This window comes from Saxophila tyrrhenica, assembly GCF_035928015.1.
Source record: "Saxophila tyrrhenica strain CCFEE 5935 chromosome Unknown scaffold_29, whole genome shotgun sequence".
In the NCBI taxonomy this organism is placed as follows: Eukaryota; Fungi; Ascomycota; class Dothideomycetes; order Mycosphaerellales; family Extremaceae; genus Saxophila; species Saxophila tyrrhenica.
The window spans coordinates 34,100-59,454 of record NW_027041761.1 but is presented as its reverse complement, the minus strand read 5'-3'; the positions used below and the strand labels follow the sequence as shown (position 1 = coordinate 59,454).

Below are 25,355 nucleotides of genomic sequence, written 5' to 3'. Positions count from 1 at the left end.
TCCTCATTCCTCGTACCACGTTGGCGCGGCTGGGGCGCTCAACGGTTTGCAAACACTCAGAGCCGGAAGTCGCGCATCGGTGCGGCTGCGGCGATCGGTCACATGTTGCAGCTTCGTTGGTTGGGTCCTTGCACCTGCAAGTCTAGAGTCCAGACCATTCTCCACCACTCGCTTCCTTGGACATTCTCATGTCGTTCTGAGTTGAGCTGACGTGCGCAAGAGCGGCTTGATTCGCGTCACCCATACCTAGCGGCGCGAAGATGCGGCTGATAGTATTTGCACACCAATACCACTGAGCGCGACTTCCTCGTCTGCCTTACCCCTTTCTCTCCCTGATTGGTTGCACACCAAGCATGCACAAGTCAATCTCGCCATCGTAGCGTTTCAAAGCACGCCGCGTTGGCCGTTGCCGGAGGATAGATCGTGATCTCTCACTCTAAAATGGGGCGCGCCCATTTTTTGCTGCCCACCCCTTGTACTCCGCGGAGCAAACCCAGCCTCGACGAGCAATCAGCACGGTCCCAAGACGCGGACTTCACGGACTTCACGGACGCGAAGGTTTTGTTGCACAAGGGAGCTCTTGGTGAGGCAAAAGGCTTAGCGAAGTAAGGATGTTGGAGGTGTCGACGCTAATTGAGAGGCCGCCCGAGGATGCCGGGTGCGTCTCGCCAGCGGGACGAGGTGGGATTTCATCGTAATACAGTTGCCGGCCCCTGGATACTGCGGACATATCAACGGTGTGGACTCATGCAGGGCAATTCACCGTCCAGCAGCGAGCTCCATGCCCACTCGGGACCAACTTTCACATCCTGGACCGCGCAGGCACTTGTCACCCGCAAAGCTCGGGACACTTTAGTACGCCCTACGAAGAGCGTGTGACACAAAGTCATCTCAATCTGCATGCCGCAGTCTTGACCTGGACCACTAGCGCACACATTCGTCGAGGTATCAAATGCAGGTCCCGATCACTCTTCACTTCTAGCGACTTCTACCCAACCCATTTGACCACCTCAAATACGACCACTGAACCAGACCCCGTTGCTATTCGGTGCTCCCGGGACAGCAGGAAACGGAAGCGGCAGACGTATCGGAATCTTTTACCGGAGAGCCTTCGGGCTTCTTCGAATGACCGGCAGACATCCTTGAAGTCATGAGAGTCTGATGCACCACCCGAGGGCTTGCCCGAAGCCCCATGGCGACCGAATCCTCAATGGTGACTTGGCAGAAGACTTCGACGGTTGGCAATCTCGCCGTTCCATGAGTCCAAACCCCGGCCTACCTTACAACGATATCAAAGCGAACATTTCCCATCTCTGGTTTCTGATATGAGTATCTTGCGCTCGCCAGCCTTCGCATTGACCCCGACAATTGCAGTAGAACTCGGGAGTGGCAACGGACAGCCTGGCATCGTTCGACAATGAACGATATTCAATGCTTGCCGGCTTTTTCAATCGCTCCTTGATCAGAAGCGGGACCCGGTGAAGAGCTGGCTAGAAAACTGTGCTGCCCCACCACGAAGCCAAATCCACCGTCCAAGGCTACCGCGTAGGAGTCCATTAGCGAGAGGGAACAGAGCAGAAAGCGTATTCACTTAGTACGGCACCTCCCGGTAAGCGCATCCCTACTATCATCTACTCATACCGTTCGGAGTATCCGGGCGCACAGACAGCTGGACAGGTCAAGCATGCCACCCCGACTACTTTCACTTACCTGAGTATGCACTTCCACCCGCTTCTCTCTGGCTACGCCGTGGCCCAGTTGTATCATTCTCCATCATCGGCGATCGTAAGAGTGCTCACGACACTTGCCTGAAATAACGGATTAGTATCGCCGAAGCAGCCGTTGCGAAGGTAGTCGAACTGGGCGTTGCAGATCGAGGTCGCCTTGGCGTCGCCGGACACAGCCATGGCGCTCTCATGACTTTCGATCTGGTGGCGCAGACTGAGCTCTCCTGCGCCGGGATCGCGAGGAGTGAGAGGTACGACAAGCACTGCAGTCCCTTCGGCTTTCACGGCCGGAGAAACAGCGTTGCGTGGCTAAGATGCGAAGACGGTTTGATACGTATGTCTGCGACGGTGATGCGCGTGGCATGAATGCTGATGGCAGTGTCACCTCTGATGAGGGTGAAGATCAGACTCCAGTTGTGGACGAGTCATCTGGGGACGGGCTTGTGATTCCGCCAAAATGAAGGTGCCGTTCACCATCGTCGTACAGTGTCGCACCGTACAGATCGGGATACTTACTTGGCCGCCGAAGTTTCCACTTTATTTTCTTATGGGTTCCGGACGATTCTGCCGGGCGAGATGATATATTCGGGAGTGACTCTGCTGACAGCCATCAGCACAGGGGGAATTGCTTCCGACACAAGGGGGGGTCGCCTAAACGACTTCCCTCGCACAAGCACCAGTGTCGTCCAACATCTTCGCTCTCCTCACTTCGGCATCCTCATCCGCGTCCCCTGCTCATGTCTCTACCATCCCGCCTCGTGCGGCGGACTCCGTTCGCTATTCCTCCTACACTCATTCCCTCAGACGCTCCGTGCGCATCCACAGCACGCCCGTGTGTGCAGCGGGTATATTTGCGCCGCATATCAACGAACGAGAGCTATACGACTCCAGTGCTTGCGCTGCCCCCGTCATGACCAGAACGGCACTCGAGACTGTCCTCGTCGTGATCGCGGCTCAAATGATGGCAATGGCGCAACAATTTGTCATGTATGCTCCGGGAGGAGATGACACGTCCGTACAGCGTATCGACCCCATCATCGCCCCAGGGGGCATCAGCGCTCACGTGCATCAGATCTTCGGTGCGGACATGTTGTCTTCAACACTGGATTACGACAGCTTGCAGACCGCATCTTGTACCACAGTCGGATCCGCCGACTTCCAGGGAATCGCTGCCGATCGCAGTATATACTGGCACCCTGCACTGTATATGCAGTCCCGCGAGGGGTCCAAGGGATACCTGCGCGTGCCTACCAACGGACACAAACTGTACTATCTCGATGTCGGAATAGGAGAGAAAGCACAGCCATTCGAGTTCAAGCATGGCTTCCGAATGCTCGCCGGTGATCCTTTCGCGCGCTCCCCCACCGGCAGCAAAGCCGTCGTGTGGAAGTGTTTCGAGGGCGGCTCGTACATCACCGGCGACGACGGAGGCTTCCCGAGGGGGGTGAATACGTGCTCGGACTATCCATACCTGTACGCGTCCGTCGAGTTCCCACACTGCTGGAACGGCAGGGAGTACGACCCCGAAGATGCACAAGCGCACATGGCGTATCCACACGGCGACGTCCGAAGCGGCGCTTGCCCAGCTTCGCACCCGTTACGTCTCCCACACTTGTTCGTCGAGAACTTCTTCGACATCGACAAGCTCGCCGGCAAGACCGGGCCAGACTCCTTCGTACTCGCGCAAGGAGATGACACTGGCTACGGAATGCATCAGGACTTTTTCAACGGTTGGGAGGACGGCGCACTGCCGAGCTTGTTGTCGACATGTCCGCAGCCAGCGTACGGTAACGAAGACGTGGGCACCTGCTCGGCTTTCCGCTCCAGCGGCGCCGCGACGGCTTGCAGTCTCCCCGTGCAGTACAAAGAGAACGTTGACAGTCCCGGTCCGTTTCTTCCCGGCTGCAATCCGATACTTGACGCCGATCCCGCACCACGAGTCGCTGTTGCCCCACTCGGGTATTCTGGTGATGATTGTCGCGCCGAAAACGTGACGAACTCGAAGTGGAGGTTCATATCTCGGGAGGGGCTGCCGTCGCGCCCGCGGCAGAGGTCTTCTAGACATAGTCTTCCGTCCGGCCGGCGAGAGAACTCGACACCTGCGTCATTCTCGTCGCCATGAACGATTCGACCGGAAGGGGTTCGACGTCTCCCGGGCCCACCATCCGCCTTGCATGACGTTAAGTCGACGTGTTTCGCCTAGGTATACCGCAGGTGAGATACGAGACCAAGAAGATGCTGTTGGCGTAGGGACTTCGCGATTCCGTAGTATTATACTCATACGTGACAGCAACTGACTCCAGACATCCGTGTTCTCTTCCTCAGTAGTACGAGTGGGCTAATCATCTTCCGCTACTGGGGCCTTTGCTCCCAACCCAACTGAAACAGCCACGCGCTGGCCTTCGTCGTTGCACTGACGAGCAGCCCTTGACTTTGTCCCGCGCTTGGCAAAGCTGCTCGCGAATGCTCCTGAAGTCTTCCGCATCATCCCCTTCCAGACTCCTGGCTTCGACCTTCCGCAGTAACCCATCGCAATGATCTGCCAAGAGCTGTCTTCCTACTGTTGTCCTGAGGAGTGCAGCAACAGTGATCTCGCTGTCAGAACAGCGGCCACGAAGACGAAGAGTGTCACCGCTCAGGTCCAATGACAGCAATGCATGCGTGGAGTCGGTCTCTCCCAGCAGCAACCGCTCATCCACCAGCGCGTCACACAAATCGCCTTCCCCCTCGAAACGGAAGGCTTCCGCAATCATTGTCCGGCAGTATTTGCATCGCATCGCCTCATCGAATAGGCATGTCACGCCGTGAGTCAACATCAGGTCTGGTGTTCGGCCCGTCGAGACGACTCCCCAAATCTCCAGGTCATCGAACTTGCCTCCAGCGTGAAACAGTGCATCGTACATACTCTGTCCCTCCAATTCCGCTTCGTACCCCTCCCGTCGCAGATTACGCAATGCTCCCAGGGCAGCCCGGGGTGATTCAACGAAAGCGTCGTCTCGCAAGCGCAGGAAAGTCGTCCTGGCGACCTTCGCCTTGGACGACGGGGTGTGGATTGCCTGGAACATCAGCAACCGCATCGCAGTCGATGAGGGCTTCCTACTTACTATGGCGACACCTCCCACCTCCAAGGAACCGGATGCGTGTGGAGGTCGAGATGCCGTCATAGTGGTGTCGTATCTCGATCGAGATCGTTGTTGCACGTCTTTAGGTGATTCGGCAGGCGTTCGCCGGCCGCCTGGGTTCGCACGTAGGCCTCCCTACGTCTCCCAACTCTGGAGAATGTCGAAGGGATCTCACGTCCAAAGGAATGCCGTCGATATATGGGGCTCGCACCACCATCGCCGTTGACCATCGCCGTTGACCATCGCCGTGCTAGCACCTCGCAGGGGTCAGACATCCCGCGATCCTTCCGGCCTTGGAAAGGAGTACGTTACGCGCAGTCGATCATGGCTCGAGATCATAGACGGCGCGTCGAGGGCCCGCAGGGACCCAGCCCTATAGCGTGACCGCTTTAGATTGTCCTCGTCTCAAGTAGCACCATGCACCTGTGTCCGGACGTTGTAGAAGCCCACTGCCACGCCCGCCCGCTCTCAGCCGCCTTTCAAAGCGTCTGAGTCCCCTTCGATGGTTTAGGTTAAAATGGGATGAACCTTGCCGGCAGCGGAATCGCTCGCCCCGGCTGCCGCGGGGAGGGGGAGGATCAGACCCGGCCAGCCACGATCCATGACACGGCCCATTACCAACCACGCGTCAACGCCGGACGACGGACGGTAGGGCGTGCCCCTTACACCCCGTGCATCGTTCGGCCCTCCAAGGGCCAATCTTGGGGCAGTAGCTCGGCCGATCCTCCGGGACGAGACTGTCCTCACGACAATGCGCCAATCACATCCCACGCCATAGCCTGATGGTGCAACATGGTCAGGGAGAACGTGCAGCTGGGGACCCACAAGACCTCCAGGTTTGAGCTTCGAATCTGGAGGTCTTGTGGGTCCCCAGCTGGCCCGTGAGGGTTGGGTTTGTATAGAATGCACACCGGTCTCCAGCCAACCCACAGACCCAGGACCTCAGCATGTATTCGACAGAAGACCGCACAAACACATTCTTTCGGGACACCACGCCTCTTGTCCTCGAAGATCCGCGCGTGATGGAAGAGTTCGTGGCATGGCTGGGTCAGGTGCACCCGCATCACCGTGCGGTGGTGCGTGCATCACTCCGGTCACCAGATTGGAAGAATGATCGAAATAGAGCAGCGGCGTCGCGCCAGGAGTTCAAAGTCTCCAAGGAGAGGGTTTTGAAAACACTCCCCGGTTTGACGCCCTCCAAGGCGCGGTACTTCGCCGCAGCGATCCGCAAATTTCTGGACACATCGAACGAGGACACATCGAACGAGGAGCCGTGGATTGAGGAGCAAGCCGTCTACGACACCGCCATATCCTCAGAGCCCCGTCATCACTTCCGCCTCGTGCGCATCTCGGAGCGCCGGGCACGGAGTGTCCGTGTCGGGCGTGCCGAAAATCTCAAGACCCGCATCCACTACGTGTTGGTATGGGACTCGTTCGAGAAGTTGAAGAGAAACGCTCCACGTCAGCACATCTGCGCGACCGGGAGGCGAGAGACGCGCACGCAAGCCGCCGATCGTTTGTACAGAGAGGCGCTCGGCGATACACCTCAGACGGGAGACGACTTCCGGCGACTGAAGGAGGATGCCGCGTTCGGCGGGCGGCTCTTCGCAATCGTTCGTGCGGTGGGGATGTCTGGTTTGGCGATAGTGGGGAGAGGGACGGCAGACTTGTGAGCGATATAGCACACATCCCGTCCAAAGACAAGGCGTGCTGATCCTACGCCAGGTACAGGCGGAATCTCACGATCGACGATATCACCCAGGTGTGCAATCTCTGCCAGGGCTACAGTACCGTGTTCGCACGTCGAGTGGAGATGAAGAAAGATGAGGGAGCGAAGTGTCTCGTGAGCGAGGCGCTTCATTGCGGATACGACCCCGCCGATCTGTCGAGTGATAAGACCGAACTGTCGTCGTGGCTGTCTCAGAACCACCGTGAGCTTCTACAAACGACCGTTCAGGACCCGCCGAGACAACACGACCTGCCGCCACCGGAAGTCGCGGGTCGGTCGCTGGGCATGATGATGGTCCCACCACCGGAAGCAGGTGCACTGCAGGGTGGAAATGCCTACTTCCTTGGAGGCGTCGATGAAGCAAGCCTCGGTCCCCACTCCACCAGCTATCAGGTGGATCCTAGCGAACCCGATTGCATTGATTGGGAGAGCTATTTCCCGAACGTGTACCCGCCCCTGTATCTCTAAAGGCCAGCGGTTCTAGTACTGAACAACCAATAGAACCCAGTAATGGTTTCATCGGTCCATGGACGCACAGCCTGTGTCTTTACATCGTACAAGCCAAAGACACGATCGTGCAGTCCTTCCGGCTTCTGGACCTTGTCTAATTCCGCAGGTCGTGGAGCAAGGTCGAGTTTCCATTTCGGAAATTCAGACTTGTATCTCTGTCTCTGCAATCAGCTCTGCCTCTGCGTTGGACAGGAGGACGGACACGGTACCTCTTTAAATAATGATTTCAATTCTTCCTCAGCCTCCTCGCTCCTGTTGCATCCGCTCTCCACAACCCTTCTCGCCGCATCCTTCTCCTCCTCTCCCGCTTCCGGTAGATTCGCAAAGTCCGGCGCAGCAGACGCCATGGTTTCCCGAGTACTGTGCCTAGACACACTCGGTGCTGGCGAAGAGCGAGAGATGATCGTAAGTCGAGCCTGCGGCGGAGAGTCAATGGTCGAAAGAAGAAATTTCCTTCCCCACGTCGCCAAGAGCACATCTCCAAAGCCGTCTCGGAACGATCGCCGGCTTTCCCTTCCGACCGATATGCAACCACTTTTGTCCCGCAGCGCCAGAGGTGGTGCAGTCAAGGAGACATGGAGAGCTTAGACATCGCTGTGACTGAAGCAATGCACTCGAATCATGATTTTGCGTGATCCTTCGACTGCGCCATGGTTCGCTCCCGCTCAAGATCGTTTGGGACTGGCCCTCCTCACAGATGATGCGATCGAACAGTGCGAGGCTTCCGCCCCTCATAAGAGGTCAACAGAGCACCATGCTCCGCAGCGACTCATCGACCTGGTATCTCTTCTTTTCTATACGCCGAGATTTCGACATTGTCGTCGCGCCCCTACTGACTCTTCCAGCTTCGGGGCGCATCGCGCGGGCTCACTCAATGGTGGTGGTGAACATAGCTGTCATGGGGGTCTTCCCTCTGAGGGGGGGGACGCCCATCGGGAACGTGGGTGTTCTGCATGAGACCAGGTGCGACGTGCTAATCCGTGCAGTTCTCGCATTCCACACTCTGGCCAACACACCCCCCCTTCATGGGACGACAGAAGACAGAGGCAACTACCCGCTCAGAATGCTCAGACGAGGTGGTACTATACGAAATCGGGGGAGCATGGAGAGGCGAGCGGTTTGACGTTCATGGCTGTACGGAGCGACTCGCAGACAGCCACGCCTACGTCTATCTGTTTGACCCGTCATTTGGCGACTCATTGCGTTGTATCGAGCGCCTGCGGGAAATGGTTCTGGATCGCACCTCCGGGTACGAGAGGACACCTTGCGAAGTTCTCCTGGTGGACGGCTTCGCCAACGCCGCCGAACCCACCGTCGACACGAGACTCCGACGATTCGCACAGGATTTAAGTGGTGGATACTGCGTTTCGGAGCGCACTCTTGAGCATAAGCTGCGGATGGATGTTGCAATCTCCTCACTCCTGACATGTGTGTCAGCGTCGTCCGCGTCATCTTCACCCCGGCGCCGGCCATGGAAGGCAACGTATGTGCATCACCCATGAGAATTTCACGTGATCCCGTACTGACCGTCAAAGCAGACTAGCGACGTTGCAGCGCACATTCGGCCGCCCTGCACCGGAGCCACCGAACGCGATCGGAGTCTCCCGCTCGTCCTCCCGTGCACCAAACATGTTCGGAAACTCCAAGGGCGAAGCGCTGATCAGAGTGCATCTCCGTCCAGGAAGAATCTTCAACAGGAAGGGCTCGCAGGGCTTGAACTCGAAGGGATGCCGACGGCAGATTACCAGGATTAATCAACTGGCACCCCACGGTACAGATCCAGATTCGCACGAGAGGAGGTTTCTGGACCCGAGACCTGCTCCCGCCATGCCACTGGACCAGAGGTTATTTTGAGCGATCTTCGACAACAGGACGCAGAGCATGCACGTATATGATTCAGCAGATCGTTGTTGTTGGCTCGACCTCGCTTCTTTTTCCTGCTCGAATAGAGCGGACCGCGTATGTCCGACGCTCTCCTCCCTCCTGCATAATTCAAGATTCCAGAAAGGGACCATGTCGGGCCGCGGTCCTCACTCGGTCGTGCGCACTGATACCGCCCCTCATCGCAAAGCGCTCATTGCCTCCCAGCTCCTCGACACTGTGGTGCTCCATCGGTAAACGCCCAATCAAATGCGTTCTTCCGCCGCAATACAGCTGACGTATCTCAAGATTGAGCCGGATGGGAAGACTTTGTGCAATGGCTCGGTAGATCAGGACGTCGGAGCCACCGGCCTCAGAATGGCTAGATCCTGCCAGGACGAAAGGTGGATATCGCAGCAGCGGAATGTTGGAATTACCGTAGTGCGTTTCAAACAACGTTCCCTGTGAAAGGGTCACAGGAAGCCGATTGGGGGTTGTAGCTGTTCCTCGAAGTACAGCATACCGTTCGACTCCATTCGCGAGGCGGGGCTTTCTTGAACAGAGACCACGCGCTCCAGATGAAATCCGAGCTTACTCGAAACCGTCCTCGCTGAAGAGCGCGGGATGAATACATGTTTGACGTCGTGATCGTCGACTTCGTTCACCCTCTTCCGCCTCGTTACCTGGACGAGTACGTGGAGAAAAAGCTGCCGTAACGATCTGGAGCCCCGAAAAGGTGTATGTGCAGGACGTCATCGCATAGCTGGTCTCTTGATGTTCTAATGTCCATCCCGATATCGCGACGTTGCCTCTTTAAGATACCAAGTCTGAAGATCATCCGAAACTAGCACATAGCCAATAAAACCACTACTATCGAACTTCATCCAGCCGTCAGCACGTCAGCATCATCACCGACTTGTAGTAGTCACCGTCCCGTGGCGTAGGATTCGTGGGCAGCATCCCCGAAAGGTTGATCGCTTGGAGTGTCCTCATGAGGCTTGCAAGCCTACGATGCTCCGATAAGCATTTTGCCAAACAACGCAACGCTCCTCCGGCCATGGCCATTCGACACTCCCGTGGTGATAAGGGTACATCGGTTCGACGGCTGTTCGCAGTAGGTTCCATGCAGGTTGGGACAGAAATCGTGCCCGTCGGTGGCACGTTCCCCTGAATATTCCGCTCTTGCATGGGAATCGAGCCACCATGGTGCGCGTTGCTGTGAGGCTTATCCAACGCAAGTGTCGAGTCGGATGAAGTGCCAGAAGCCTCATTGACGTAGTCACGACGACGAAGCTGGGTCGTGAGGTTAGAGCGGCGCAACGGTGGGCTCGATGTGAATGCCAAACGCTGGAAAGGCGCATTCATGCGGGTGGAGTTCTGTAATCGCTTGAGTCTTCCCACTCCGAAGTCTGGCCGGCGTCCTCGTCCGTAGTCACGAGTACAGGGCTATGCCTCGCTGCATTATTCCGTGACAGTTGTTGTTCAGATGGGCGCTGCCAGCCTTTGCCAAGGTGGAATCGCGCCCAGGCCACGTGCTCAGTGCACGTGGCCCCGGGAAGGAGGCTTGTGTTGACTGGGTGGCATCGCGCGCTTATAGGACACCAGAGTGTCATCCAGCGATCTTGTCTGGTAACGCGACGGCGACATCACAGTGGAATATTGCTTGCTCAAGATGTCCTCTGAGGAGGTAGAGGCTGCAGTGACCGGACCTAATTCGCACTATTCGCGTGCGGAGGTGACGAGCTCGGATGTCTGAATGGGCTATCGACCACAGCGGTTGTAATTGTTCGGTGCTCAGACCTGATGGTATACCACAGCGTTCCAGGTCATTCTTCCCCCCAATGACTGTGAAACGAATCGCCGAGGCTCCGTCAATGAGCGGCAGAAGCAGATGAAAAGGTTCGGGGAGGCTTTTCGTTGCATGGAGTATCGACCCACCAGAGCCGAGTGAGTCGAAGCCAATGCGATCAAGTTGGATCGTGGCTATCAGTGATGGAGGACTGCGGCGGCGTTGTCACCTATATGAGTCTGCTTCCTCCACCGACCGCCTTTCTTCATGCATGATTGCTGATCGGCGCCATTGGTGATCGCACCCCTGGCCGGACTAGCATGGAGGAAGGAGCTAAACGACCTTCCCCGAGTTGTCGCCACTAGGAAACTACCTGAGATGCAGCCGCCGTGGACGTTATGACATCCCCGTACGCGTTAGCACCTCCCTGTCTACATAGACCGCAAAGATCGACAAAGCGTCGTGGATCGCCCGGAGGGCGCTTCGCCAGCAGATGAGATCTGGCAGCAGTACGGAGGGGACGCAGCGGCGCACGATGTCCAAACGAGAGGTTGGACGTTGATGATGCGCGGCGGTTGCACCCAACAATGGAGTGACAGCCACTTCGAGTCTGCCCTCGTGTTCATGCCATGTGAACAGTCCAAGACGTCGCACACACCGACTTCCCCAAAAGTATGGCCAGAGAACCAGAGGGAAGAAGCTACATATCTACAACACCAGACTCCCAATTGAAGGGACTCGGTCAACTCATGAGGTCGTAGCACCACCTTTGGCCACGGCAGCTACGGCGCGAGCTGGAATCCAACAAGCGATACAGAAAGATAACACGGCCGTAACGGCGATGGTATTTCCGGGAGGCGAAGGCAGACCCACATGCGACGAGACAGCACCGAATCGTACTTCACGAGTCTACGGGCATGGTGCGCGGGGCGGAATGATTGTTGCAATTCATGTCGCCGAGGGTACGTTAGTCAGTGGCAGAGGTGCTTGACACGAAGTTCTGAACTGGGACGAGATGTCAGTTTCGTTTACCAAAGAGGGCGACCCAGGTCGACCGCATCAATTCATGCGGCCGCCCTGGGCTTCACACCTACCGGCGAACACACAGCACCTCCATCCATGCTCCAGAACTTGTTCAAATTTCGAGGCGCTCGTTCGATGGTGTTACAGTAAAAGGCTTGCCGCAATGCTCATGCTCTCTTGTGCCGTTATGCCGTTCCACCGCCGTGGCGAAGGCTCGAAGGCCGACGACAAGAAAGTCACGCTCTAGCAGCGGTTCCGATCTGCTTCTGCTTCTCCGTGCGCAGTGCTTTGGTAGACTCTGATGCCTTACGGGCGTGCTTCAAAGTGCACAGTGCAGTGTGTCATTGAACTTTACAGCCCCGCAGGTAGCTCCGCATGAGAGAGACTTAATGCTCTGGTCTGCTTGAGTGCGACGATACAGCGCTACTCATCACTCGATCATGCAAAGACACTGCCTCTCTGGTGGAGCTAAACGATGCCCAGGAGATTGCTGCGGTAGGCTTCCTGAGGCCGCCAGGCCTTCGGTATAGAAGCCACGTGACTAGCGCATATGGCGGGACCGTAGTCAGTGCCGACAGTCCGACAGTCATCGTTCGTATATATCCCACTCGGCCCTCGCTCATGCTAGGCGTCGATGCACTCTTCACAACACCATTCCATTGTGAATACGAGCAAATATTACACCGACTGCCTTCTTTGAGCGTCCTACCTCTTCAGGCAACGACGAGGACCTATCAATCTATCCTACCGCAGTCAGGACCCGAGCCCTACTCACGAGGCTGCGCAGCAGTTAGCACGACATGGACAGGATCGATGGCGCTTCCGCTGACGGACAACCCACGTCCCCCGAAAACTATCCACTGCAGCCTTTGCCTTCTGCTGCAGTCCCGGAACCGGTCGACCCAGCATTAGAGCCAAACGATGGTGCAAAACGAGAAGCAAGAAAGTTGTCCGATGCGAGCCCAAGCGCTGATCGATTGCATCATTACTCTCGTAGTCGCAAGCAACTACTGCAGGAGAGCCAGCCATGGTACGCAGAAGCCATGTCGACTGCTTCTCCAGCCGAAAAAAAAGTTGGAGAAATCATCGACGAGCTCCGTAAGAACGAAAGCAGAGATCGAAGCCTTTTTGGCAATCTGCCTGGTGAGGCTGTCCCTGAACCGCGGTCTCGGGACTCGGGCGGTCAGTTCCTTGTGAATCGGCCAAGTATCGACATGAGCACCGTCATGGCCATTGCCCGCGGTATGCCGAAAGGCGCTCATCAACACATCCATTTCAACACCGCGCTACCACCGGAAGAACTATTGGGGCACGCGCAGACACCGGAAGTGCAGGACACGATGTTCATTCGCAGTACGCTACCTCTGACCAACCCCGAGAACTTTCAAAATTGTGAGATCGTCTTCAACGTCTTCCCGAAAGAGACCGTCTCAGCGGACTGTTTCTCTTCATCATACAATCGAGATACCGAGGATCCCGAAAACTCTCCGTGGATGCTCTGGAAAGTGTTTCGCGAGTCGTTTCCAGAGCGTGTGGCACCTACCGGACCTGAAAATCTCGACGCCGCCGGGCGATGGGCGCGGTCGAAGATGGTCATCAGTGTCGAACACACGTACGGACACACGACTACTCACAACAGCTCCTGGGCATACTTCAACCAAAGCACGCGAGCTCTGAAGGGCTTGGTCGGCTATGAAAGTGGTTATCGCTGGTACATTGGCCGTGCAATCGACAACATGATTGAGGACAATGTCATGTATGCCGAGCTGCGACCTATGCTGTTTGATAAGGCGATACCGTCAACTGACGGTCTTCGTAAGCTCGACTTGAAGGAACAAATGAGCATCATCTGCGGAGAGATCATCAAGAAGCGGAAAGAGCTAGAGGCCAGGAATGAGCTCGACAAATTCCCCTTTGGCATCAAGATCATCTATTGCACGCCGCGAAGCATATCGCTTGCGGAGATGGAGACCGAACTCGAAGACTGCATTTGGCTCAAACTCCAGTTCCCAGACTTGATCTGCGGTTTCGACCTGGTCGGCGCAGAAGACCGACCGAATTGCATCAAGTTCTACGCCGACGTATTACTTGCTTTCCAACAAAGGTGTAAAGAGCTGAAGATCAGCATCCCATTCATGTTCCACGCCGGCGAGACTCTCCTCGACACCGGTGGGTCTTCCGACCCGGATGACAGCAATCTCTACGATGCCCTACTCCTTAACGCCAAGCGCATCGGCCACGGCTATGCCCTCCTCAAACATCCTCACCTCGTGGAGAAGTACAAAAAACAAAACATCTGTCTCGAACTCTGTCCCATCTCTAATGAGCTCTTGCACCTTTGTGGTAACGCCCGTGAGCATCCATACCCACAGCTTCTCGCTGCCGGACTGCATTGCACTCTAAACGCCGACAACCCTGCGCTCTTTAGGTATGCCTTTCCCCAAACCTGTGTGGCGTTGAAAGGCTCGACCAATGCGCTGACGAGTACAAACTCACCCTCAGTTCGACTCTCTCCTATGAGTTCTACCAGGTTATGGTGGGAGATCCGCGTATGAACATCCATGGGTGGAAGCAACTCGCTGAGTGGAGCTTGGAGCATAGCTGTCTGAGTCCGGGCGAGATCCATCTTGCGAAGGGAATCTATGCTCGCCAGTGGGAGGCGTTTTGTCAGTGGGTGGTAGATGAGTATGGGTGGGTATGTCGATAGACTTCGCGATCTGCGTTGATGGACTTGGCAGACTTATCAGCTACATCTCAACGGCTTCGTGGCACCGTACGGGCGAATCAAAAAGATAATTGAGATATTTACCTAGTTAGACACTAAGGCTTGGACCTTATAGCTACAAGAACTAGTCTTGTGTTTCGTTTATATTACAACCAATTAAGCTTTAGTAAGCATCCTTACCTTCGTTTGCCTATTAAGTGACTCCTTAAAGAAGCTTGGTTATACGTCCAGTTCCATTCTCAAATTACAAATCCTATAGGATATGGCTACTAGTGGGGCAGCAAGAAATCTCGCAAACGGCTCGGGTTGGATCTGACACGACGTCCTTGAGCACATCATCTGCACGCAGACGCTGGATCAAGCACAGCGGTTTGTTCGCGGAAGCACCGCTCTGGCTCGCCCTGCTCGCTTAGGCGACGCTGACTGGTCCGTCTAGCTTACCGTTGGGGCTGCGCCGCTTGAGCCCTCGCGCTCGATGTAGGTGATCTATCTGCTCGTGGACTGTGGAAAAGGACCGGGGGATATCCATACTCAGGTACTGGTGTGAGGCCAAGAGCCTCGTGTCTGTCAGCTGCCTGCCGTGAGTCCTCTTCCCTTAGGTGACGTCGACCCTACCCTCTTCTCGTGTGAAAGGTCTTGTTACTGTACGTTTCCATTTCCTCGCCAGACTTGTTGCACTACTAGCAGCAGTCGAAAGAGATGTGGTGCAACGTTGTGCTCGGCGTATGGGCGCTGCAGCCTTTTACATTCGCCCTCTCGCACAAGCATGTTGGGAGGACGCTACCTGCCCTAGAGATAGAGGAGCGGGCAAATGGCCATGGCGGCGAAGACACCACAACCGAAGAAGACTACTTCCACTTCGTCACACGCCCGGACATCCGAGCTTTCAAGTGGTCCATCCAAAAGTACGACGAGAGAGCTGTCGCGCCTGGGTATTGGTTCGTAGCGCCTTATGAGCTTCTCGGCCAGAAAGAACGCGGTGCCAAGTGGATCGGGCCATATATCTACAATGGCAAGGGCGAGCTGGTCTGGAGTGGAGCGCCGATGTTCGACAGCTTCAACGTCTTCGACTTCCGCCCAGTTGAGATTCATGAACAGAATATGTTCACTGCCATCTACAAGCGAGAAGACGCTGGGGTCATTGTCGATAATAGCTACCAGATCAGGAAGATGGTGCAGTGGCCCGGCGGTTCCGATGCAGCGAATATGCACGAGTTCAGCGTATTTGACGAAGGTGCGAAGGTGGCGGTCTTGACCAGGGAGATGCACCACGCGAGCACAGAGAAGAGCAAGGTGATAGGCTACGATGGAGAGTGCTCGATCAACACAGACGGTCTTCTGGAACTCGACATCAGCGGAGACTCGCCGATCCCACTATTCAACTGGAGCTGGATCGACCATATGTCGCTGGACGAGATCACCTATCCGACCAAGCTGGACGTGAAGAAGGAGTGCAAGGAAGGATGGGATGCTAATCATTGCAACGCCATCGACCGCTTTGACAACGGTGACTACCTCGTCTCCTGCCGGCATACAGATACACTCTACAAAATCTCTCGTGAGAGCGGTTCGGTACTCTGGCGCCTCGGGGGGACCAATTCAGACTTCAAGTTCGTGGGCGAAGCAAAGTTCTCACGGCAGCATCACGCTCGAATCCTTGAATCCAACGCGACTCATACGGTGCTCACTCTTTTCGACAATGCAAGAGGCGAAGGCATCCAGACTGCCACGCACGACTGCACCAGAGGCTTGATCCTGTCTTTGCATGCCGACAAGGCACAGATGGTAGCAGAATATCCTCGTCCGGACCACGAGTACTCGACTTCTCGAGGAAGCTTGGAGATCATGCCGAACGGGAATGTATTCATTGGCTGGACCTTTCACAGTCGGATCTCCGAGCATTCGGCAGAGGGGAAGCTACTGATGAAGGCCAAATTGCCCCCGCGGAAAAACACTTACAGGAGCTACAAAGCGCCGTGGACTGGCCGGCCCGTCGATTCTCCTGATGTGGTCTCACGCGTGAAGGAGCAGGGCTTGAAGGGATATACGACCCAAGTGTATGTGAGCTGGAACGGTGCTACAGATGTCGTGAAATGGAGCGTATATCGAGCCGACCAGGGAGGTAAGGGAAAGCTGATAAGGTCAGTCAAGAAAAAAGGGTTCGAGACAAGCGTGGAGCTAGAAGGGTGGGCCTGTCCTGCGTCTTAATGATTGTGCTCATCTATTAACAGGCAGCAGGTACATTCACGCTGTCATAGTCGAAGCCATCGGTGCCAAAGGCGAACCACTCGGCCAGTCCAAGGTCGTGGAAACGATACCGACAGATCGCAACGCAGCTCAGTTCACCGAAGAGCAGCGGTGGCTTGACGCACACGTCCCTAACATAGCAGTCGACCTGTCATACGACGCTCAAGGCCAGTTGTACCCACCAAGCCCCGACCCAGAGCTGCCGAGCTTTTCGTCCCCAGCTGATGACTGGGAAGGGTTGCCGTTAGTCGGACAGCATGCGAAGCTGATGGCTTACGTTGCTGGTATCTTGACATGCTGTGTCTTCGCTATGTTGTACTGGGCTGGTTCTCGGTTAAAGCAACGACTTCGAAGGAGGCAGTTGAAGCAAGGGTACACGCAGGTCTACAAGGATGATGATGAGAATGAACATGAGCTTGATGAGGGTGTGGGACAGGACGCCGACACGATGAACGGGAGTACTGGCCGCCTTCGGAAAGGATGATTACGCCTGAGATGTGGAGACGGTGCGATTGATGCAATTATTTCATGGACCTCCGCTCAGCATCCTCGGCCTCTTGACGACGAGCCAGCCTCCGGCATCTGACTCTTTGGTAGAGGGCCGGATTACAAACCCGCAGCCTACCGCGGTCCGGACGACCCAGATCGACCAGAAGGTCGCGCAACTGATGTACCTTGAGATCCGCTCTTGACCTGGCAGAAGCAGTTGATGAGAGGCTCCTGATTGCTGTCCGGAATGGAAGAAATCGACGAATCAAGCGGCGAGACGCTCGACGCTCTCACCATTGCGATGGAGGTTGATCTCGTGCCGCATCGGGAGCAGACCGGCAGAGAAGCAAACGAGACCAGTTGATCGCAGCTCTCCGATCGCCGCTAAGGAGAAGAAGGTGTCGTATGTGGAGTGGTGATGAGCTATGTCGCGCTGCTCACCCACACAGAATGGATGAAAGGCGACACCGACATGGTCGAGGAAGACACCAGGACACAGACAAAGCTGCGCTCTGCCTCCAAGAACACCTTCCACTTTTCGTTGCGTACCCGTAACACTCTTCTCGCTTCCACTTGAAGCCCACCGGCATGTAAATGCTCATCCTCGACCCGATAAAAGAGATGTGATAAAACAGTTGGGTGGGAAGTATGTCAGAGAAGCACACGACATCCCCCGTGCCACGAAAGCGTTTTCCTCCCTGTCACTTATCGCGCATACGGGCCCTTCCAATACCTATGGCCCCATACTCTATGTTGTACATTTACGAAAGTGATATCTGGAATGTAAGTGTATTTCACACTCGCGTAAACTTGCTGCGAGCTTTTAGACCTCACCCCATGAGGCGTTTTGCAGAAGTACAGGAGGGAGATGCAGCACACAACACCATTCCGGTCAAAAATGAAGACGGCTATCCTTGCCAGTTGGACATCCGTGGCAACACCGAAATGAGGGTCGTTGAAGATGCTTTTAGTATGCGGCCGATAGTGACTGTGGTCATCGACCGCAGACAGAAGAAACACGGCCCGTTGGCTGGTTTCTGCGTCAACTGTCTGTGAGAAATGCGCTGTCCAAGACTACTCTGCAGTCACCCCTCGCGATGTGTCATGTGTCCGGCTCTCCAGCTCTGGTACGTGAGCCTGAGCTTCCTTACGTTGACACTAATTCGCATACTGCCAAAGGCTTTATGCCTTCTCGCCCAGCATCGTCCACCTTAGCCGCGGGCATGGGCCACGCTATTGACCCTGCCACGTCATCCCGATGCAGGCATAGCTCACCAGCCCGCCCATCAGTAGTCCGAGTACACTCGAAAGTAACCCGGCCCCGGTGCTCGCAACGAGCAACTTCATGACAGCGCGTGTAATGCGGACAACTCTTGTAGCTGCCGCTACTCGGCCGGGCAACGTTCCGCAGGGGATCATTGATGAGGCCGGCCTTGTCGAAGCCTTGAGTAAAACAGTCCACAGTCCTGTTCAGTTCACTCGTATGACCTGCCGAGTACCCACAGAATCGAGACCCCCTTCCCCACTCATACCTTGTCTACCCTCCCCGTACCAGTCGAGACACTCCCACAAGGCCACTTTCGGTGTCCCGCCGATTCCTCGACTCCACATCGCGGTACCAATACTCAATGGTATCGCAAACCGCGCTTCGATCACGCGCCCGCCCATCTCGTCTACGCTACAAAGGACAGTTTAGGAAGGATTTCCATGTGAAGGCCAGTGACTACCGACGGCAGCGGCACTGACATAAGATCGCTCTCGAGCAACCATAGTACTGATTCCCATCGATGCGGCAAGACACCACACACGCTCGAGCCGGCACTCGCACAATACTCATTGCGCTTCTCGCTCAACGGCTAAAGATGTTGCCTTCCAGAAGCTCCTCTACGCGAGATCACCTGTCGGCACTACCGGCGGAGCTCTTGATCGACATCTGCTCACGTCTTCCTGGCGGCGAGATGCACAGGATTCGGATGCTGAGCAAGAGGTTCAAGGCGTTCAGCGACACGAACGAGAGGGCGATTGCGTCTCCGGCGATCGCATTGGAACAGGACCGCTTGACGAGAGATCATTCGAATCTGGTCGATATCACTGCCGTGAGCTTCGCCGAATTGTTCAGGCGCTACGTTTCACATTACGGCCTGATCGAAGACAATGAGACCAGGGCGGTTACCTGGTGGAAGCTTTGCACCTACTACGTACACGAAAAGTATGTCCGGGAAGAACATCTGCCTAGCGGCTCCGCGCTGAGGGCTGCCACTTGGTGCTTCAAGTCAGCAAGTCGTATCCTGTCCATGGCATTGCACACGCGGCAGATGGAGACCCGACATGCGCGAGAAGCAAAGATAGTCTCTGCAGGACGACGGTGTGCAGTCAAGCTAGCTGGGGTCGCGACCCGGGACTTTGCCTTCATCCGGTCGGCTGCGCGTGGACAACGTGGTGAACTCGATCGAAACTGGATAGACTTGCAAGGGTGCTTCGTCGCCGAGTGTATGGAACGCGGCGATAAAGCAGGCTTAGCAGGCTTGGAGCGTGAGAAATCCGCCTACAGAGCACTCGCCGAGAATATCAGGGCGAGTTGCTGGCTGGAAATGCGCGCGATAGCCGAAAGTGCCATACCACACCAGCCGCGATTCTGTCACGATCTGTCCTTGACCTCGGCTGCTGTGAGAGACATCTATGCCGCTCTGATCAGCCTGCCCAGTGCGTACGAACGTCTGTTCATCGACAGACCGCCGCGGGCTCACTCAGGCGTCATGGGACGATGCAGGTTCGAGGGTCTGCTCGCCTGGCTGGGCGTGCCGTCAATCCCTTACGGCAACCACTTCACTTACCGGTTCACAACGCGCTCCGCGAATGCACTAGTATCCAGACTTTATATGGAGACGGTGAAGGACTTCACTCCTTTCCAGAAAGCTGCGATTCTAGAGGTGATGTTCTTATCATGACTAATGCTCTCAGCGATGGGGAGGTACACCAGCACACATGAACAAGAGGCACCACGTCAAACATCCCCGTGGACGATCACAGGAATGAGTGCACAGCCTCGCGAAGTGGATATTGTCCGGGTCTACGCCGTCGGAGTGATGCAAGGGGGCCATCAGGCGCTGGAGTGGGCTTTCTGGGTGACAGAGCGTGGCTGGACCCATTCTGGCATGATATCGTCATGAAATAGAGCACAAAGTCATCTTGCATCTGGACTAATGCATGTGCTAATGCGGGATCTGCGACCATCTTTCGAGGCGTCCCGGGCATCTCGCTCTTCTTCAGTCCGAGCACTGGAAAGTGGTCGTAGAGACGGCGGGGACAGCGAAAAGAGGTACGGTGTACCGAAGTGTATATCTTATTCGAATACATTATCAATTTGCACGCACACACACACGCCTCGAGGATGGAAACGCGTGCCGCCCAGCGTTGCTGCACCCCTTGCTCGACCCGCGAATGCCATACATGGAGTACGTTGGCACAGACAGAGAGGGCGCGTAGACACGATGTAGTTCAAATAACTATTGTAAAGTGGATACAAGACACTTTGGCGGATCCGGGTGCTGTCGACGGGCTGACCCGTTGGGTGTGGTGGGAGAATGTAGCTTCACACAACCGCAACGCATACATGTCGTCCAACAAGCGTCGGATCCTGGACGTTTCTTCGATAGTGGATTGTGAGGACCCCGCAACGTAGAGTGAGGGTAGAAGTCACCCTGTGGTATACACTATCCCACAGCATCCACAGCACGAGAAACTCTTTGATACATCTTGGAGTCCAAGCTGCGCGTCTGGGCGACGAATGGCAACGATGTCTATTCTAAGTGGCGGAAAAGCAGTCGCTGTTTCACTTGCTTATACGTCGTGGTGGTGAGCATCCACACGTCTGATACCTATCTAGAATCTAACGTGCAGTGACACGAGCGAGTCCGTGGTAGAGGTGAATAAATCCTTGAAGATATCCCCGGACTGGATCGATGCATAGGATCTCTGACAATCAGCCAGTGGCGCCGGAGACGAGACGTTCTGTCATCTCTTGAAAGTCAGCCAATGTTGTGCACGAGAAGGTCGTGCTCTCGATTGAGCTCGGATCCCCGTCTCGACAGACGTGATACGAGGGGCTAGCGATTGTAAGACTGTGGCCCGGTCGCATATCACGAACGTACGTCAGCAGCTGTTGTAACCGCGCTCGCAAAGCCTTCCCACTACTGGCAAAGACTCTGAAAGGATAGGATGATTGTCTTTCGTGCGGTAGCCCGCGTGGGGCTCGTTCCACCACGGCTGCATCCCCTCACAGGGCGATGGAGCCAACGGACCCAGAAGCACCTTAGTTGTTTACCACCGCTGTTCGTGGTAGCTTCTAAGGACACAATCACCTGGGAATACCGATTTTGTCGTTGAGCGAGGCGCCGAAGGAGGGATTGAGGGTACCGAAGCTGGGCTGCAGGGAACTTGTTTGTACAATAGCATCAGTTTGGTTTTTGATGCAACCAATCCCCCCCAGCGCGGCCGATGAGACCCTTGCATGAAGAGATCAGTATCTGGCGCTGGCGCTTTGGCCCACCGAACACGTCTCGAATGCTGTGGTACTCTCCAGTGTCGCCAACAGCAGTCCCGGTCCCATGCGCCTTGATGTAGACAACCTCATGTTGTGCCTTTTTAGCGCGGTGGCAGACGTCTGACATCAGTCGTGACAGAGACGCGACACTCGGCACGTTAATGCCCGTCTGCTCGCTGCTCTGGGAACACAGACGCAGCGACGATGCCTACACGGGGTCAGCATGCGGAGTGAAGGGCGCAGCGAGTGCGTACCGTATGTGGTATCCCCATGGCATCTTGCATCTCTCAACCGTTACTTATGAACAGCGCACCCACCCCTTCCGCTCGACAGTAGCCGTCGGCGTGCTGATCGAACGCCCTGCACTGTCCAGTCCATGCTCGAATCCAGAGACGTCTTTCAGGAAGTTCCCAAACTCGACGGTGTGTGCAGTCCGCGCCGCTGCGCTTTGCGTTTTCTGGGAAGCTATCGCCAGGAAGCTCGCCATGTGGTGAACGTCCGTCCGTCAACAACCGCCAGAAGTCCGGTGCGTCAGATGCTCCGGGGGCCTCGCAGGCGAGACCACGATGGCCACTTGGTCCGTCTCAGCGGCCGTAACTGGATATCACTACGGCTCGAGTAGGATAAACATTTGAACAACAGGAATGAGGTCGAATATCTCAAGCACAGTCGATCGGAGCACTGGTGGACGAGGGCCGCGACCAACCGACGATCATCGGCGGAAAGCCTTCTGGATTTCTAAGACTGCGATAGCCTATGAACCCGGGACCCATCATAATTGTACGTCGATTTGGCGCGCTGCCGTAGCCTTTGCCACCAATCGCGGGCATACCTTGATCGATCCAATTTGCCTCCACGCCTTGCGACGCGATCTCACGTGACCTCTCTGCGATATCCATGCACAGTATCACGTGACCTGAGCATCAGTGAATGTCGAGCATATCACGTGATGCTGAACTGGGGAGCCCGCTGCGCACTGCGCGCAATATTGCGCATCGACATACGTAAGACGCGTCTGTACGCACCCGGGCTTCGCGGGAATCGAATACCGGGCAGCATGGTAGATGCCGAAAAGATTGCATCCACTGTACCAGAATGCTCGTCAATTCGGCACTTGCTCCATCGCCACCTGGTTGAGCGGCCAGACCTCGGCGAGTGATGCCGACGTTGAGGAATGGATCAAGTCAAAAGAATGACATCCGCCGCCGGTCTGTCGTGCGATCAAAGCCCCCATCAGCTACAGGTATACCTTCGAATTGAACGGTTTTCGTTATGCTGTTGGCCTTCTGTGCTTGGATCTCGACCGGGCGGCACCAGCTCGTAGCGTTTGCGCTGGTGCTCGTCATCTGGTGTGTGAAAACAGTACTCTACCGGCTCTACTTCCACCCTCTAGCCGGGTTCCCGGGACCGAAGCACGTGGCGGCCTCGAGGCTCTTCGAGATCCTCTATGATCTCATGACTCGGCAGTACTACAGGAGACTCCCACGATTGCACGAAAAATATGGTATGCCATCTTACCTGAGTGGGCGGACGGACTGACAGTGTCGCCAGGACGGATCATTCGCATCGCTCCAAACGAGGTCCACATCGCCGACGCCAATTTTTATGACAACATCTATGCAGCAAGTGCTAAGCGGCGAACCACCATACCCGAGGGCTCTCGGACTGGGATCGGACTAGATGGTAGGTCGGGTGCTGCCATCACCGTGCCTTGCTAAGTACGCTGCCCAGGTGCGCACTCCCTGACGCTTGACCACGAGATGCACCGCGAACGAAGACGCCCCGTGGATCGGTTCTACAATGCTCGTCGTGTAGAGCAGTACGAGACGCGAGTGCTGGATCCGCAGATCGAGGTCTTCATTGAATGCTTCCGAGACATGCTGGAATCGATGGAGCCGGTGGGGATGGAAAACATGTACACGACGTTATCAGCAAACATCCTGTCGGCACTTTCGTTCCCCAAGGATATTGCCGGGGCCGACGCGCAATATGGAACGAGCTATTGGTTCGTCAGCAGAGGCTGCGGTCAGCCCTCAGATGCTGACACAGTTGTCCCAGGTTCGAGGCCGTCAGGGCATACTTCCGGGCATCAGTCCTCTACGCAGAATTTCCGGGACTTCGCAAGTGTGTTGCTGAACGATCTTGCTGTGACTGGCGGCGTAAAGCTAACACCAGACCCCACCGTAGGCTCCTGCTCTCCCTTCCCCGGCCGTTCTTTGTGGCTCGGCACGAAGAAATCCTCGTGGTAGGCGCCAGATCATCCTCACACCACGTCGGTGGCTGACCGTCACAGTCATTTCGCGAGAAGGCCGATGCGGTCAGCGAGCAGCACGCAGCTGGTCGAAATGAGCAGTGCGGTCCGGCTGTCAAGGACACACTTGCCGAACACCTGTTCGCAAGCGGTTCCCCCAGCGTGCACGACACAAAGCAGTGCGTAGCAAGCGACCTAGTGGTCACTTTCGTGAGCGGTGTAGGGGCGATCAGCCTAGCGCTCTGTGTTGCCACCTTCCACATCTTGCAGAGCGCTGACATACAGCATCGGCTTCGATCATCTCTGCGAGAGTGTGCAGAGCCGGGTTCCGGCCTCCCGCCGCCCCTGTCGACGTTGAAGAAGAATCTCTATCTTCAAGCGGTAGTGAGCGAATGTTTACGGTCGGCTTCACCATGACAGCGAAGTCGGGTCTTCGGCTGACAGTTCGGGAACAGCATGACGTACGGCACTCTGCATCGATCCGCCCGATGTGCCGTTGACACTGCGATCGTCTACGACGGATGGGTCATACCTGCGGGAGTAAGTCGTGGACCACTGCCATAGCTGTCAGACTTCGCTCACAACGTCGACCTCAGACGGCCGTCAGTATTTCGTCTCACTGCCTGCATACCGACGCTTCAGTCTTTTCGCAGCCACATCTCTTCCAGCCAGAGCGATGGCTGGAAGGGTGTACGCGAGAAATGCACCTGAGCCTCAGACCATGGTCGGCGGGTTCTCGCGATTGCCCCGGACAAAGGTGAGCGAATACATCAATTAGCACAAGCCGGAGCTGATCATGATCACAGGCTCGCAAAAGGAGCAATCGTGAAGATTCTGGCTGAAATGTTTGGTCCCAACATGCCTTGCATGGCACCTTTCGCCACTACCGTGAGCGATGTGATGCCAAAGTTTGATTATCTCGTACCAATGAGGAAGTTCAACAGCCATGGTCTTCGAGTAAAGATTGTGTAAAGCCCGATACAAAGATCGACCCATCATTCCATCCCTTTCCACGATAGTCCAGCCAGCCGAGGTCTCTCCACGCCACGCCGCCCTCATGTCCACTCGCAGCATACACCTCCCCCTTTGACTTCATTACGTATCCGGATCGACCACGCTCTTTTCATGCAACGCAACATTTGCGTCTAGAGTACCCAATGAAGGTGAGTCGCGAACCGGCCGCTGCGTTGCGCTCCAGACGGCGTAGAGGGGAATGCCCACAACTGCCTGGACGCACTCAACGATCCCGTACCTGATTACGGCTTCTGTCCACGTAATGTTGTCGGATCCATAGATGATGAGCACATCCAGTGCAATAATCAAGCCCAGGAGGCCGGGGA

General features: G+C 55.9%; 8 protein-coding genes across 8 annotated transcripts; 7 read left to right on the top strand and 1 right to left on the bottom strand.

Annotated features, from left to right (window-relative positions):
- Positions 1–2,637: 2,637 nt before the first annotated feature.
- On the top strand, positions 2,638–3,849 carry LTR77_010975 (uncharacterized protein; the record flags this gene model as incomplete). Its single annotated transcript, XM_064808191.1, has 1 exon — positions 2,638–3,849. One exon carries the CDS (start codon positions 2,638–2,640, stop codon positions 3,847–3,849), a length of 1,212 nt encoding a protein of 403 aa, XP_064653611.1.
- Positions 3,850–4,069: 220 nt separating this feature from the next.
- On the bottom strand, positions 4,070–4,891 carry LTR77_010974 (uncharacterized protein; the record flags this gene model as incomplete). The annotated part of the gene is made up of 2 exons (XM_064808190.1): positions 4,070–4,783; positions 4,832–4,891. 2 exons carry the CDS (start codon positions 4,889–4,891, stop codon positions 4,070–4,072), a joined length of 774 nt encoding a protein of 257 aa, XP_064653610.1.
- Positions 4,892–5,796: 905 nt separating this feature from the next.
- On the top strand, positions 5,797–7,046 carry LTR77_010973 (uncharacterized protein; the record flags this gene model as incomplete). The annotated part of the gene is made up of 2 exons (XM_064808189.1): positions 5,797–6,518; positions 6,575–7,046. The coding sequence occupies 2 exons, from the start codon at positions 5,797–5,799 to the stop codon at positions 7,044–7,046; spliced, it is 1,194 nt and encodes a 397-aa protein (XP_064653609.1).
- A 1,067-nt stretch (positions 7,047–8,113) lies between these two features.
- On the top strand, positions 8,114–8,942 carry LTR77_010972 (uncharacterized protein; the record flags this gene model as incomplete). The annotated part of the gene is made up of 2 exons (XM_064808188.1): positions 8,114–8,571; positions 8,627–8,942. The coding sequence occupies 2 exons, from the start codon at positions 8,114–8,116 to the stop codon at positions 8,940–8,942; spliced, it is 774 nt and encodes a 257-aa protein (XP_064653608.1).
- A 3,618-nt stretch (positions 8,943–12,560) lies between these two features.
- LTR77_010971 (uncharacterized protein) lies at positions 12,561–17,216 on the top strand (the record flags this gene model as incomplete). Its single annotated transcript, XM_064808187.1, has 4 exons — positions 12,561–14,188; positions 14,263–14,455; positions 15,170–16,607; positions 16,717–17,216. 4 exons carry the CDS (start codon positions 12,561–12,563, stop codon positions 17,214–17,216), a joined length of 3,759 nt encoding a protein of 1,252 aa, XP_064653607.1.
- Positions 17,217–18,058: 842 nt separating this feature from the next.
- Positions 18,059–20,169, top strand: LTR77_010970 (uncharacterized protein; the record flags this gene model as incomplete). Its single annotated transcript, XM_064808186.1, has 2 exons — positions 18,059–18,273; positions 19,098–20,169. 2 exons carry the CDS (start codon positions 18,059–18,061, stop codon positions 20,167–20,169), a joined length of 1,287 nt encoding a protein of 428 aa, XP_064653606.1.
- Positions 20,170–23,036: 2,867 nt separating this feature from the next.
- LTR77_010969 (uncharacterized protein) lies at positions 23,037–24,013 on the top strand (the record flags this gene model as incomplete). Its single annotated transcript, XM_064808185.1, has 3 exons — positions 23,037–23,268; positions 23,316–23,447; positions 23,496–24,013. The coding sequence occupies 3 exons, from the start codon at positions 23,037–23,039 to the stop codon at positions 24,011–24,013; spliced, it is 882 nt and encodes a 293-aa protein (XP_064653605.1).
- Positions 24,014–24,471: 458 nt separating this feature from the next.
- On the top strand, positions 24,472–24,987 carry LTR77_010968 (uncharacterized protein; the record flags this gene model as incomplete). Its single annotated transcript, XM_064808184.1, has 3 exons — positions 24,472–24,555; positions 24,612–24,772; positions 24,822–24,987. The coding sequence occupies 3 exons, from the start codon at positions 24,472–24,474 to the stop codon at positions 24,985–24,987; spliced, it is 411 nt and encodes a 136-aa protein (XP_064653604.1).
- Between the last annotated feature and the right edge of the window lie 368 nt (positions 24,988–25,355).